This window comes from Watersipora subatra, chromosome 5 (genome assembly GCF_963576615.1).
Source record: "Watersipora subatra chromosome 5, tzWatSuba1.1, whole genome shotgun sequence".
NCBI classification, from domain to species: domain Eukaryota; kingdom Metazoa; phylum Bryozoa; class Gymnolaemata; order Cheilostomatida; family Watersiporidae; genus Watersipora; species Watersipora subatra.
In genome coordinates, this window is record NC_088712.1 from 18,649,479 (window position 1) to 18,662,778 (window position 13,300).

Sequence of the window (13,300 nt, forward strand, 5' to 3'; positions counted from 1 at the left end):
CTATACTTTGTAAAAAGAAATACCTGTCAACCATGCAACCTTGTAAACGGTTTGAGTTCCAAAGTGTTTTAATCACTACACAAGTTGTCACAATGTTTGCAGTGTTTTCATTGAACAAATAATCTTTCAGATTGGATTAACTCATAGATGACAATTGAAAACGTAAAGCACACTTAATTACCTTGCCATAATACATGGATTCTATTTTTTGACATGTTCTCTGGTGTAACTATTATTATTTCAATAGTTAAATTCACTATCTGAATGTTTTGCAAACATTTTATGATTGTTGTTATAGAACACCTAAAACCTAATAGCTTTAGTGAAGATTTTTTTTTAAATCTTAGCAAGCATTTGATTAGCAAGGTTTTTCAAACAAGCATTATTAGGCTAAATTGAAGTATTGTTGTTAAAATACGATTCTGCTTTTTAATGTTGAGCTGCAATATTTCTACTAGCAAACTTGGAAGCTTTTAAAGTATAGCCAATCTGATAGGCTAGCAAAAACTAAGCTTTAGCTTTTGCAAACTTTTTGAGTTTTTGGAACTGGATCTATGGCAGATAAATTTGATGCTAGGTACTGAGTCTTAAAAATGTGGGCGGGGCTTCACAAGGAATCTATATAATAATGTTCAATCAGTGATCCCTTCATTCTGAGTCAAGCTTTCCAAAATGGCCTTTTTATCAAGTCTTGCATTACTCATTATTTTGATTGCTGTTTCTGATGAGCGGCTCATTGGGGTGAACGAAAAAGGACAAACAGTTTTTCGATTGCAATAAAGTATCTACGCAGCTCGTCAACTTTTGCAAAATGAGTGTCCAACAATCATAAAGGCCACTCATGGCATTTACAATGACAGTTTACTTCCGTTTCATTTCGAAGTCAGCAAAGTCATTCATAGCAAGCTGCTAGACGGTTTGACTGAGTGCCTGACAGTTCGAACTACTGCTGGATGTGAGGCTACTCTGCCTTCTTCAAGCCAAAGTCTAGCAACAGAAGAAGTGGTTTCAAAACAATCAACAAGCGAACAACTTACAACAGATGAACTAGCAAATGACCAGTCTGTGACTAGTGAGATGCTAACACCTCAAGGTAGAACTTATTTTTTATTTTAACTGTCATCAGCTATAATCAAACTGGTATAGTAGTGGTTTCTTTAATAAAAATATCATTATACACTTTGATAATTCCATCAAGTGCCCTCGTATTGTACCTATACTTTTTAAAAAATACTTTTTTTGTAAACTTTTCAGGCACCAAAAACCTGTCAATCAAAAAAAATATTCACAAAGTTCATCTACTTCAAAGACTATGTAAATATTTAAGTCATAAGTATGTAATATATTAAACTCGTTTAATATTTCAGTACAGAAAGTTTAGAAATTTAACTGTAATCTAAATTCTAAAACATTTTCAAGAAATTTTGATTAAATTAATCCTTAATACCCTGAAAGCTAGACCAATAATTTCACCCAACAGTATTGGTTATCTATGATTGGATAGCACTACAACCAATTAATCTAAACAACTGTAAAAAAGCTTAAATTCTAATCTTTAGAAAACCATCTGCAAAGTTGGTTTCAACTAAAATCAAATTTCTTGTTAATACAGATTGTCAAGAGTTGTACGAGCAAGGAAATAGATGCCCTGGAGTTTATCAAGTCAATCCACCTCATACAGATGGTGAACCATTTCCTGTCTGGTGTGACTTTATTGATGGCCGTGGATGGACTGTGTTCCAAAAAAGATTTAACGGTTCAATCGATTTTTTTAAAAACTGGACGGATTACCAAGTTGGATTTGGTAATACAGATGGAGAACATTGGTTAGGTAAGTTTGAAAACCCTAGGAGGCGAAAATTTTAAGTGCCTAACATTTCATTTCATAATTCAAAATTATATCATAGTCAAGTTTTGATAAAAAGTTTCATAATATCTGTTAATATAGTCAAATAATATTATTGGTCATTGACAAAAGAAGAAACTAGAATTCATAAAAATATACTGAAGACTTATGAGACAATTATCAAAACAAAAACAATGATTCAAAATTTGAAAGTTAAACATTGTTTTTTGAATATCTGCCCTATATGTTTGGAAGTGTTTAGACTGGTGCAATAATTTGATCAGAAGCTTGTTGAAAACATATACCACGGTACAACAGCAGTGTGTAAACTGCATGTAAAATCTTAAAATTTAACAAAAAACTTTAATTTTAATAATTTATTACATATTTCGTACTTCAATGGGGACAAATTGGGAATTACTATTGGTGAAATGTTACCTTATTTATTTTGTATGTACATCACAAACACAGATTGTTAACAATGCTATACTAATACTGACAATATATAGGTCTGCATGATATATGCATTATTGAGTTTAGTTCTTTGATTGATGACACTGCAAGGTTGAGGTTGTGATAGAAATAATGGAACATTTAGATTAGTTTAGTAGCTTAAAAGTGACAACAAACTTATTAAATGAGGGAAAATACTTACATATTTTGGTTTCTTATTTGATGTAATGTATATTATGTTGTAAAACCTTTTCAGGTTTAGATAAAATCCATGCTTTGACCAGATCAAACACCAAACTGTCCATTTTCCTTAGAGCAGCTAATGGAACCACAGAGTCAGGAATATGGCCAAGCTTTTATATTAATGGTCTAGCAGATGGTTATAGGCTAACGGTGAGTAGTCATATATGCACTTCTAGATAGTATGCATTATTTGTGTTCTTTGCAGAATTAGTAAAAACTGATGTTAGTTCAAAAAAATGGTAAAAGTAATAGAACTGTCCTAAGATTCATACAGTTTTACAGTCATTTTGACAAATGTTTTACAAAAATAGTAACTACTGAAACTATTTCAAAATACTACAAAATCAAATACTATCATTGAAATATATATTTCAAGTTCTATTTTTTTAAATCTCTGCAATCTACTAATAATGCTATTGATATATAAGCTAATACTACTACATTTACAAAAATAGCTACATGTAGATAAACATTGACGACCTGAAAGAGGAGCTTTTTGGGACAATCACCAAAGTATTTCCTGCATGCCTTAATAATTATATTCTGAATAGAAGATTCATGAAAGTTGTATTTTGCACGCTATCCAATGAGAGTTTGCTTTCTCATGAATGGTTTGCCTTAGAAGCTGATATCTTCAATTAAAAAATTGCCTATTCAAGTTTCAGGTTTCATTCAAACCAATACATACTTGAACAATTATGAAATGTCAATTTACCAATGATTTTCTGTAAACAATATTTTCAAACATCAAGTAAGTGAAAGGAACTGTTGTTTGATATAATTTTACTACAACTTTGGAAAAAAAATTCAATAAAACCAAACATTTGTTGGAATTTCTGTTTTACAAAATTGCGACATGTTTTGCAGATTAGTGGCAAACAAGACTTTGGTATAACAAGCAGTTAAATAAGTCCATAACAAAACTTTAAACAAGATTTTGCGATAAGGTTTCTTGCAACATTTTCTGTATAATCTGTTACTCTACTTAATGATTGTTGCTATTGCCTCGTCATTAAATATTTAGCAGCTTGTGTAAACTTCATAGCAGTTTTGGCAGTTTTTTAATGTATGCTAAAGCTTTAGTAGTTAGCTATCAGACACACATAAAAAGAATATACATAATACACATTCTTTGTTATCGTCTATACGGTTTATAGAACAGTTATATGCACAAATTTTTACAACGTGTTCTTTCTGCATATGATATTATTTATAGCCTCAAAACCGTAGTAAAAATCTACTGAAATTGCTCAAACTGTTAATTTTAAGTTTTAACGCTGTTTTTAAAACAGATGAAGCACTTTAAAAAAGGTCTATTGATAACTGAAATATGTCGGGGTTTTTGGTTTTGGTACGCTGAGACATTGCTCGTAATCCGATAAAGTTTCGTTTTGGATCGGAAAAGATCAAGAGTAATGGCAGTAGAATGTCTTTAGAGTCATATCATAATTATAGTTCAACTCAAGCCAAGTGTGCTAACCTGAACCATTTTTTTATTTGTCTCCCTAATTTAATAGAGAAAGAGAGACTTGTAATACATGATTTCTGTTATTTATTATACAACTTACACATATCTTTACTAACAGATTAATAATGATGGCTATCGTGGGAGTTTAGATAGCTCTGGTCTGGACTACCATAATGGGATGAAGTTTAGCACTCCTGATCGTGATCAAGACACTTATGGAAGCAATTGTGCTGTAATACGAAAAAGTATGCTAGTTTTAGCTAAAGAGATATCAATTATTTGTAAAAGTTTGTCTACCTGTCTGAGATTTGGTTTTGGTCATACAAATTTTTTTATCATTGTTTTGTTTTGGAATTTACTAAATAACTTAAACCATCATGTACAAAAAGAGGGTGATGAACTTTGATTCAGCAAAGGCTCTACATAGATAGCTGTTTTACTGAATTTATCCGCTTTGTTCTAGCTTTGTGTATCATCTCAAAAGACCTAAATATGGTTCATGAACTCAATCATATAAAGACCAGAAAGCTGAACAACAGTTTCAATCTTGTATCGCATTGTTTAGAGTTGAGAAACTGCATGTGCCGAGCTAAAAGAGGTTTGAGCTAGCATAATTGTGGAAGGGTTAATGATTCAACATATATTTTTCTTTTCAGCATTTGTTATCTTGTCAAAAAAGTTTTATTGAAAAAAATTGAGATTTATTTTAATGCATGCACTAAAATTGGGCATGCGATGATAAAAGCCTGTCATAATTTATAATCAATTATGCAAAATGTACCAAATGGTACCAAAGTATGTCAAAAATTATAGCCTACATGAAATAAATTAATGTTGTTTTAATTTGTCTACTAATGTGTTCATGATTATTATTAACCTAGCAAAGTACTCAGAGTTTAGGGTAATACTCTTATAAAGTTCAGTCATCATACACAGTAAAAAATAAAGCAATTTTTTGTAGTAATTATACTGCTAGCTAAACCGAAGAAAATTTTGGATTTTTGGACAACTACTGTAGCGTCGGTATTATTCTTTGCATTGTGCAAACTTTTGGAAATTTGTCCAACTCTTTAACAAAGTTGATAGAAACCCATGTTGACTTTTTAACCTTTTTGTGTATTCAAAGTATGAATTTAGACAGTAAACATACAAAAATACATTTAATATATTTAGTTTTATGGATAATAATAATATTTACTTAGACTACACGTTTATTGCAGTAAAATGGAACTTGGAGATAAACTGATCATAAAATATTTTTCTCAGTCTGTTAGAATTATTCATTTGACCCCTTTAAATTATAAATATATCATTTTTCATTGTATTTCATCATGACTGTATTTCAGGTGGTTGGTGGTACAAAGCCTGCAATAGTGTATTGTTAAATGGATTATATGGTGCGGGTGGCTGGGACGGGATTATGTGGAAGAGCACATCCAACCACTTCACCGAGTCTGTAATGAGAATCTCCAGAAATTAGATGCTGTGCTAAAATTTTGTATTGTACAGCAAGAACCTGATTTAAAAATAAATATCTTAAATGAATTGTTTATTGCTTTTGTTGAAACAATAAGTAGGATTTTGCAAAGTCTTTACAGATCATAGGGTTAATGTCGGTTTCAAATATCCAAAGAGTGAATGTAAATGGAGACAATATTAAGATATCTTCTGTGTTTTACTGAATAATGGATTACCAAAAACTTAATGATTACCATGTGAGACTGATTTAAAACTGTGTTGATCTTTTCTGTAGTAACTTTTTAAGTTTGTGCTACTCAATTGATAATATACTTAACTCATAGTGTGTAATTTTTCTAAATGCAAATGGATACCTTTTGTGGCTATGTTATCTATTACTAAACTATATAGCCATGTGCATTGTGTTGTTTATTAAAAACTAACTTTGCATGTCCTATTGCTAGCTATAATACTTTCATTAATTGTGGAACTTTACACGCTTATTTTGATTATACAATGTATATCTACAATGGGAATATTTTAACTCAAAAGTAAGTGTTATATTCTATTATAAGTAAAGATAAATGATTAAATACATTGCTGATAGTTGAAGTCAGACTGTTACTAATTGTTTTTATATGTTTAGCTAAATTTTTACAACTACTGATTATGCAGTCTAACAAACATCAACAAGCAAATGTATATTTATGAAATCAAGCAAAATGACATCAGTATGTGCCAAAGTTTTATCAGCACAAATGTGAACACATAGTCAGCACACATATGAGTACAAAGATTCATGCAAATGCAGTGTTATACAAGTTTGGAAAAAATTATCTAGGAAAATGCTTAAAGTTTGCAGATAGTTCAAGATTTCAGCAATTTAATTGTTAGCTATAAGTGAGTCTGGTGGGAATGAACTCTTATTGTTTAAATTTACCATTTTTTTGGTTGAATAATCTTGCATAAGTAATGATAGTAAAGACTCACAGATTGATGTTTTTTTAATCAACTTCAACACATACTAGTTGGTATGGCTTCTGACAGGTTGTATATTTGACCTAGTAATCAAAGCAGTGTAAGTAATTGATTAACTATGTGATGTCAGTCAAAGTACTAAGCTTTTCATGAACAAAGAAGATGTTCTAAAACTAGCCACACTGCAGGCTAAATCATTGTTGAGGGTCAGTTTTAATATACAGTGTTATATATATGTTGGGACAACATCTCTAAATATTTGTGTGGATATAGCGAGCTTAAACATTAGTTCAAAAGTTTTATAGATATTTTTAAGTGGCACCAGTGACACTCATGCATCTGTGAAAATTAAAAAAAAAGCATGAAGTAACATATATTGGTCATTGATGACTCTTCTACATTTAGACTAGTCAATTTTTCTACACAATTTTTCTAAGAGTAAAAAAATCAACACTCATGTAACCTCAGGCCAATAAGAAAGAATAATTACATTAATTATATCATTCAGTAAGGGTAGTAATAGCTTAAACACTGCAAGTGTTCAATTGGTACAAAATCTCATGGTGAAAATACCGATAACACAAAGTTGTCAATGTCTGTACATTGAAAATTTCGATGATATACGTTTTAGATGAGAAGTTTTAATGACAAACAAGTGCTTACATAATTGAAGGACTTGCTTTTTAAGCTCTGCTCAATGCAGCATCAAATCATACAACATGTAATTTGTATTTTACTAAGAATTTGTGACCAGTATTAAAATTGATCAGAGAAAATGTTTTTTGAATAATGGTAAAATATTTTTAGCGAAAACATTATAAAGCTATAGTTCCCAGCTCGTTGTAAATATCATGATCTATTCCAGAGATCGACTTTCTTTGGACATCAAAATTTACTGTCCATATTTTTATACATATTTCAAAGAAGAGCATTGAGGAGTTGCTTTACCTTGGATAGTGTTTAGTGGGTAGATAACTCTTATTTAGTTAACCCAGTGCAAAGATCTTTTCAAAAAGTTTAGATGCATAAAAGTTTAAAAAAACAGCAGAAAATAAATAAAAATTGCGAATAATTGTCAGTTTCAAAATTCATAATATAAATAGAAACAAAATTACAACTTTATTTCAATTTTAATTGTTAGAAAAAATTAATGATTAGCCGATAATAAATTATTATAGCCTACTTATTTTCCAGTTTATATAACCTGAATATTGCCATATTATTTGAGATTATTTGAGAAGTTGTGCAACAGCAATGTTTACCATTTTTTTCTAGCAGATGTACATGTAGCGGTGAAGATAAATGTAAGCATTAAATAATTACAGGTGATGCCTTATTTTAGTGACAGGTTTACAGAGGTTGTGATCCAATCTACAGAAAGCACAGATATTTTATTAGCAGCATGACAGATTTCAGTATTTGCCTGCTGTCAACAAAAGTGTTACAACATGAACAAAACAGATGGTTGTGAATCATCTGAGTGGCTTCTAGGCGAGTGGCTGCAAAATTTTCTGGTTTTTCCTGTTAAGCTAATTTTTGCCTTGTGAGATATATTTCGACAACTAATCAATATATACATAATTCTCAGTGCTTGTTGTTACACCCACTTGTTGTATGTCCACTTATAGCAATGAAAATCTAGCATTGAAAAATCTTTATCACGTAAAATCTTACCTCAGAAATTCACATACAGAAGGCGACAAGCTAACTCAGTAAGCTTCAAAGGATACAAACGCTTCACCAAGTGGATGGAAATTATCTGAGTTCAGCAAATGGCAACTACGTTACCTGCAAATGTTTAAATATCTTTCTTAATACCCACACAATGTCATGCATTCGGCTAGTGATTATATAGTTATTATATACTATAAAATGTTTATAAAATAATAATATCTTTGAAAGAAAAGTGCACTTGCTGCTTAAAAATTGGATATCTAACGAGTGGCTAAATGACTACCTAGCTATACTTTTGATGACAAAGGTTTTCTCTAAAAGAAAATCACGCTTGCTGCCTAAAGCTACAAGAGAAAGTAATAATATACAAATAAAGTCAATAATTGTAACATTTTTGGTGCGCTTTATAAAATGCCAAATGAAGTAACTTATCAAGTTATAGCCAGTAAAAATACCTGGTTTGCTTTTTATCCACTTTGCAAGATGCATTCAGCAAAAAATTGCATATCGTGCAAAATATTGTTTTCTAAATATTGGAGACAGCAACTTTTAACACTGACAAAATCGTTCTTTAGCCGATTCAACCGCAAATAAATAAAATAAAAGATCTGGTTTGGCAAATCATTGTTATCAACGATATATTATTAAAATATAATAAATAATAAATAAAATAAATTGGTCAGAATCAGTAGCAAGTTTTTATCTAAAGTGATATGCTGAGAACAAATTTGATTGATTTGTGGATCTACCGTTCACTCAAAAATTAATTCTTTGTTTTTCAGTGTTTTGTGTCAGAGCTTGAAAAAATTGAGCTTCCCAAAACGTTGTTGTGTGTTGCAAAAAGCAAAGATCTTGTTTCCAACCTTCTCCGTGCAGTAAAGTCTGGCATATTAATGTCTTCTCAGAGTTAAGACCCTGCAGAGTTACTAATCAATATGATGCACATGTATGCAAACTAGTTATATCTGCTCCCTTTTTGACCTGTTCAATAAATGCTCTCTGTTGAATTGCAATTTAGAGAACAGTTGAAATATAGTAATCCCTTGCTGCTTTGCAGTGGTCCTTTTTTGTTTTTAGTGATTTTTGGTTGTAAAAGTGGTAAAAGTTTGATAAAATAAATTCAAACTATACACTTGACAGAGGGGAGGTCGTATAAAGTTTTATTGTTGATGTTAACAGAAAATTCATGTGGATTGAAGTTATTTTTGTTGAATAATGCGACAAGTTTATGTCCAAGTAAGGAATGGTAGGGTGCTAGAGTTCGATGTTAAGAGTTGTCATCTTTGTACAAAATATCTGAACACTCAGACAACTAAGGCTTAAAACACCTAATTAACCTGTTTAAATATTTAATGAGTCTCAAGTCACCCTCTATTAGTTTTTATGTGCTATGTAATTAGTTTACATAAACAGGAAATCAACCTAATTAAGTACATGTATGAAAGACATAAGTGTTAAATGACATGCAATGTCTATAGTCTAATTTTATGGTATGTTTTTTACTATAAACAACTACTGTAAAGTTAATACTAAAATTCATAAGACTTGCACAAACTGTTACTTTTTGGTTCACGATACATTAGAAGCAATGTAAACTTTTGGAAGAATTCATGTCAATGTTAGATTAAATTTCTGCCAGCTGGACATTTGAAACACTTCATCAGTTACTTTATACTGACATAAAAAGGATAAAAGCTTGACATGCGACCTGTCATCCGCTCATCAATTATATAAACAAATTTCTACACTGAAAGTTTACTTGGAGCTGGTTGACTCGTGATAAGCCGACAAATACCCCAGATTTCATAAAGCTAATTTAAAATGTACAATAGCCATTTTCTATTTAGATGAAAACGATCATGCTCACTCGTGTGACCTGTCATACTTTCACTGCTAGTATAATAAAAAGCTTTATGTTTAATGTTTATTTCTAACTGATCATTTTGCTTTTCCATCAAAATTTAACTCACTTGGTCTCATAATATTTTTTGGAACTGTTAGACCAGCATTTTGGCACACAAAATAAGCCATTTGTTGCGCCAAAGTGTTCAAATTCAATTGTAAAGTTAATATTTTAAGCTGCCAAAAAGCATGACTCAAGCAGCAATTAAATGAAGTTAATAATTAATTTATAAGGCTGGCTAAAAGTTCATAGTTCGCAAATGAGCTTGAATGACCTCCTCATTTTTGAAACATTTACTGTGAAAAAAGTAGCAATGTGAGCTATGCTTTGGTTTTATTGGGAAACATTATATCAGTTCATAAAAAAGTAATACTTTTTTTCTCTGTCTAATTTTATTTAAATGTGGTTATTTTAGACAAGGAATACATTATCTCAGCATGTACATGTATTTGCAATGTATCAGTTCTAGAACAACTTTTCGGTAGTTTGTGCAACAGCATGAGCATCCTAGTAGCTCTGCTTTGATATTGACCTATTATCAATTCTTCCACTGAAATGTTTTTGAACAGTATTATGAGTGCATTACATATCAAACTTAGTATTGGATACATAAGTATTGATGTGCAACATATAGTTACTCAATTAGTTGATCACAGAGACACAACTTAATATATTACTGTATTTAATGTTCTTATTTTAGACAAGGAATACATTATCTCAGTGTGTATTTGCAATGTATCAGTTCTGGAACAACTTTTCGGCAGTTTGTGCAACAGCATGAGCATCCTAGTAGCTCTGCTTTGATATTGACCTATTATCAATTCTACCATTGAAATGTTTTTGAACAGTATTATGAGTATATTACATATCAAACTTAGTATTGGATGTATAAGTAGTGATGTGCAACCTATAGTTACTCAATTAGTTGATCACAGAGATACCACTTTATATATTACTGTATTTATTTAAATGTTGCTATTATAGACAAGGAATGCATGATCTCAGTATGTATTTGCAATGTATCAGTTCTAGAAAAATATTTCGGTAGTTTGTGCAACAGCATGAGCATCCTAGTAGCTCTGCTTTGACATTGACCTATCATCATTTCTACCTTTGAAATGTTTTTGAACAGTATTATGAGTGCATTACATATCAAACTTAGTATTGGATACATAAGTATTGATGTGCAACATATAGTTACTCCAATAGTTGATCACAGAGACACAACTTAATATATTACTGTATTTAATGTTGTTATTATAGACAAGGAATACATGATCTCAGTATGTATTTGCAATGTATCAGTTCTAGAACAACTTTTCGGTAGTTTGTGCAACAGCATGAGCATCCTAGTAGCTCTGCTTTGACATTGACCTATCATCATTTCTACCATTGAAATGTTTTTGAACAGTATTATGAGTGCATTACATATCAAACTTAGTATTGGATACATAAGTATTGATGTGCAACATATAGTTACTCCAATAGTTGATCACAGAGACACAACTTAATATATTACTGTATTTAATGTTGTTATTATAGACAAGGAATACATTATCTCAGTGTGTATTTGCAATGTATCAGTTCTGGAACAACTTTTCGGCAGTTTGCGCAACAGCATGAGCATCCAAGTAGCCATGCTTCGAAATTGACCTAATATCAATTATACCCCTGAAATGGTTAGAAAAATTATTAAGAATATGTTACAGATCAAACTTAGCATCAGATGTATAAGTAATGATGTGAAACATATAGTTACTAGAACAGTTGAGCATAGAGACACCACCGTATATTGACATCGCATAATGTATTCATACAATTGTCTCGAACCTTGCTATGTTAATAAGAAGTTAACAGAAATGCCCTGTGAAGGCTATTATTTTCCAAAAGACCAAACAAGTACACAGTTAATCGCGTTTTCTAAAAGCTGTTTTTGCACAAATTGGTGAAAAGCACTTTAAGAATCATATTTCTCAACTATCAACAGTTAAAACACATTACTTTTCCCTGTTCCCATTTTTAAACAGTCATCGTGCTATTTGTGCTTAGCAAACAAGATACATGTATATATCAAAAATTTGTATGAGACAAGTATGAGACAAATTTTACAGCATAAAATAATACTTACTGAAACATAATGTCAAGATTTAAATTGTAATGCATGCTTTAAATTTGATCAACTGAAGTTGTTATAAATATTAATAAAACTGTCACAAGCTGATTGTTTGAGTACATCGTAAATATTTAACCACATCTAAAGATTCATGTCAACATTAGGTTGAATTCCGGTCAGCGGGGCATTTGATACTGTCTAACATTCATAGTCTATACATACATGAAAATGATAGGCCCTTAACATGCGGCCTGTCATCTGCTCAGCAGTTGCAAAGGCAAAAGTCTGTGCCAAAAGCTATTTTGTAGGTGGCCGGCTTGTCATAATTAGAGGAATATTGAAAGTTCATTTAAGCTAATTTAAACTTCTATATTAGCCATTCTAAATTTAAATAGAATGGTCATGCCTGCTCATGTGGCCTGTCACAGTTTTACCACTAATATAATAATTAAGTTCCTGTTAAGTTATAACTGATTATTTTCGCTCTTTGATCAAAGTTAGTCTCAGTTAGTTTCTTAAGTTTGTATCTAAACTGCTAGAAATTTAATCATTTATTCTGCAAAACGTTTAAATTTAATCAATAAATTACTATTTCATGCTACCCAAGGGTGGTTGAAGCATCTATGAAATAGAGCCAATAAGTAATTTAACTGACAAGTAAAATGTCTGCAATTTAGCTTGAACAACCGCCTAATTTTATTAACAGTGAGTGTGAGATTGTTACGAGGCGTGGCATGCTGCAAATTCAGTAGAAGGCGTAATATAATTACGTAAAAATTTAACATTCCTATTCTTTCATTGCAATATATTTATTATGTATTAATTGTTCATTGTCATTAATTTTTCTTTATAATCAACCTTAGATGAAAAGGGATCACTGCTAGAATAATAATTTTCTACCATCGAGTCATTATTGTAATCATTTATTTTGTATGTGCATGCACACTTAATTAAGTTGATGAACATTTTCCAAATTTTTCAGAGTATATTAGTTTTTGTCCAATAGAGGTAGACTACAACAGGGACTCCTTGTAATTGTAGTGTTCATATAATTAAAAAAGTACAGCTTTAGTAGCTTACAGCTTATGCGGCCCACCGCTTGCCTAGCTTACCTAGCAAATATAGCCTATGTAGCTTACACAGCATTAACCATTTCACTGCCAT

At 31.0% G+C, this 13,300-nt stretch overlaps 1 protein-coding gene across 1 annotated transcript; it reads left to right on the top strand.

Moving 5' to 3' along the window:
* Positions 1 to 554: 554 nt before the first annotated feature.
* LOC137397164 (microfibril-associated glycoprotein 4-like) lies at positions 555 to 5,521 on the top strand. The gene is made up of 6 exons (XM_068083455.1): positions 555 to 577; positions 903 to 1,093; positions 1,613 to 1,831; positions 2,556 to 2,692; positions 4,129 to 4,255; positions 5,357 to 5,521. The coding sequence occupies exons 1-6, from the start codon at positions 555 to 557 to the stop codon at positions 5,488 to 5,490; spliced, it is 831 nt and encodes a 276-aa protein (XP_067939556.1). The 3' UTR covers positions 5,491 to 5,521.
* The last annotated feature ends 7,779 nt before the right edge of the window (positions 5,522 to 13,300 follow it).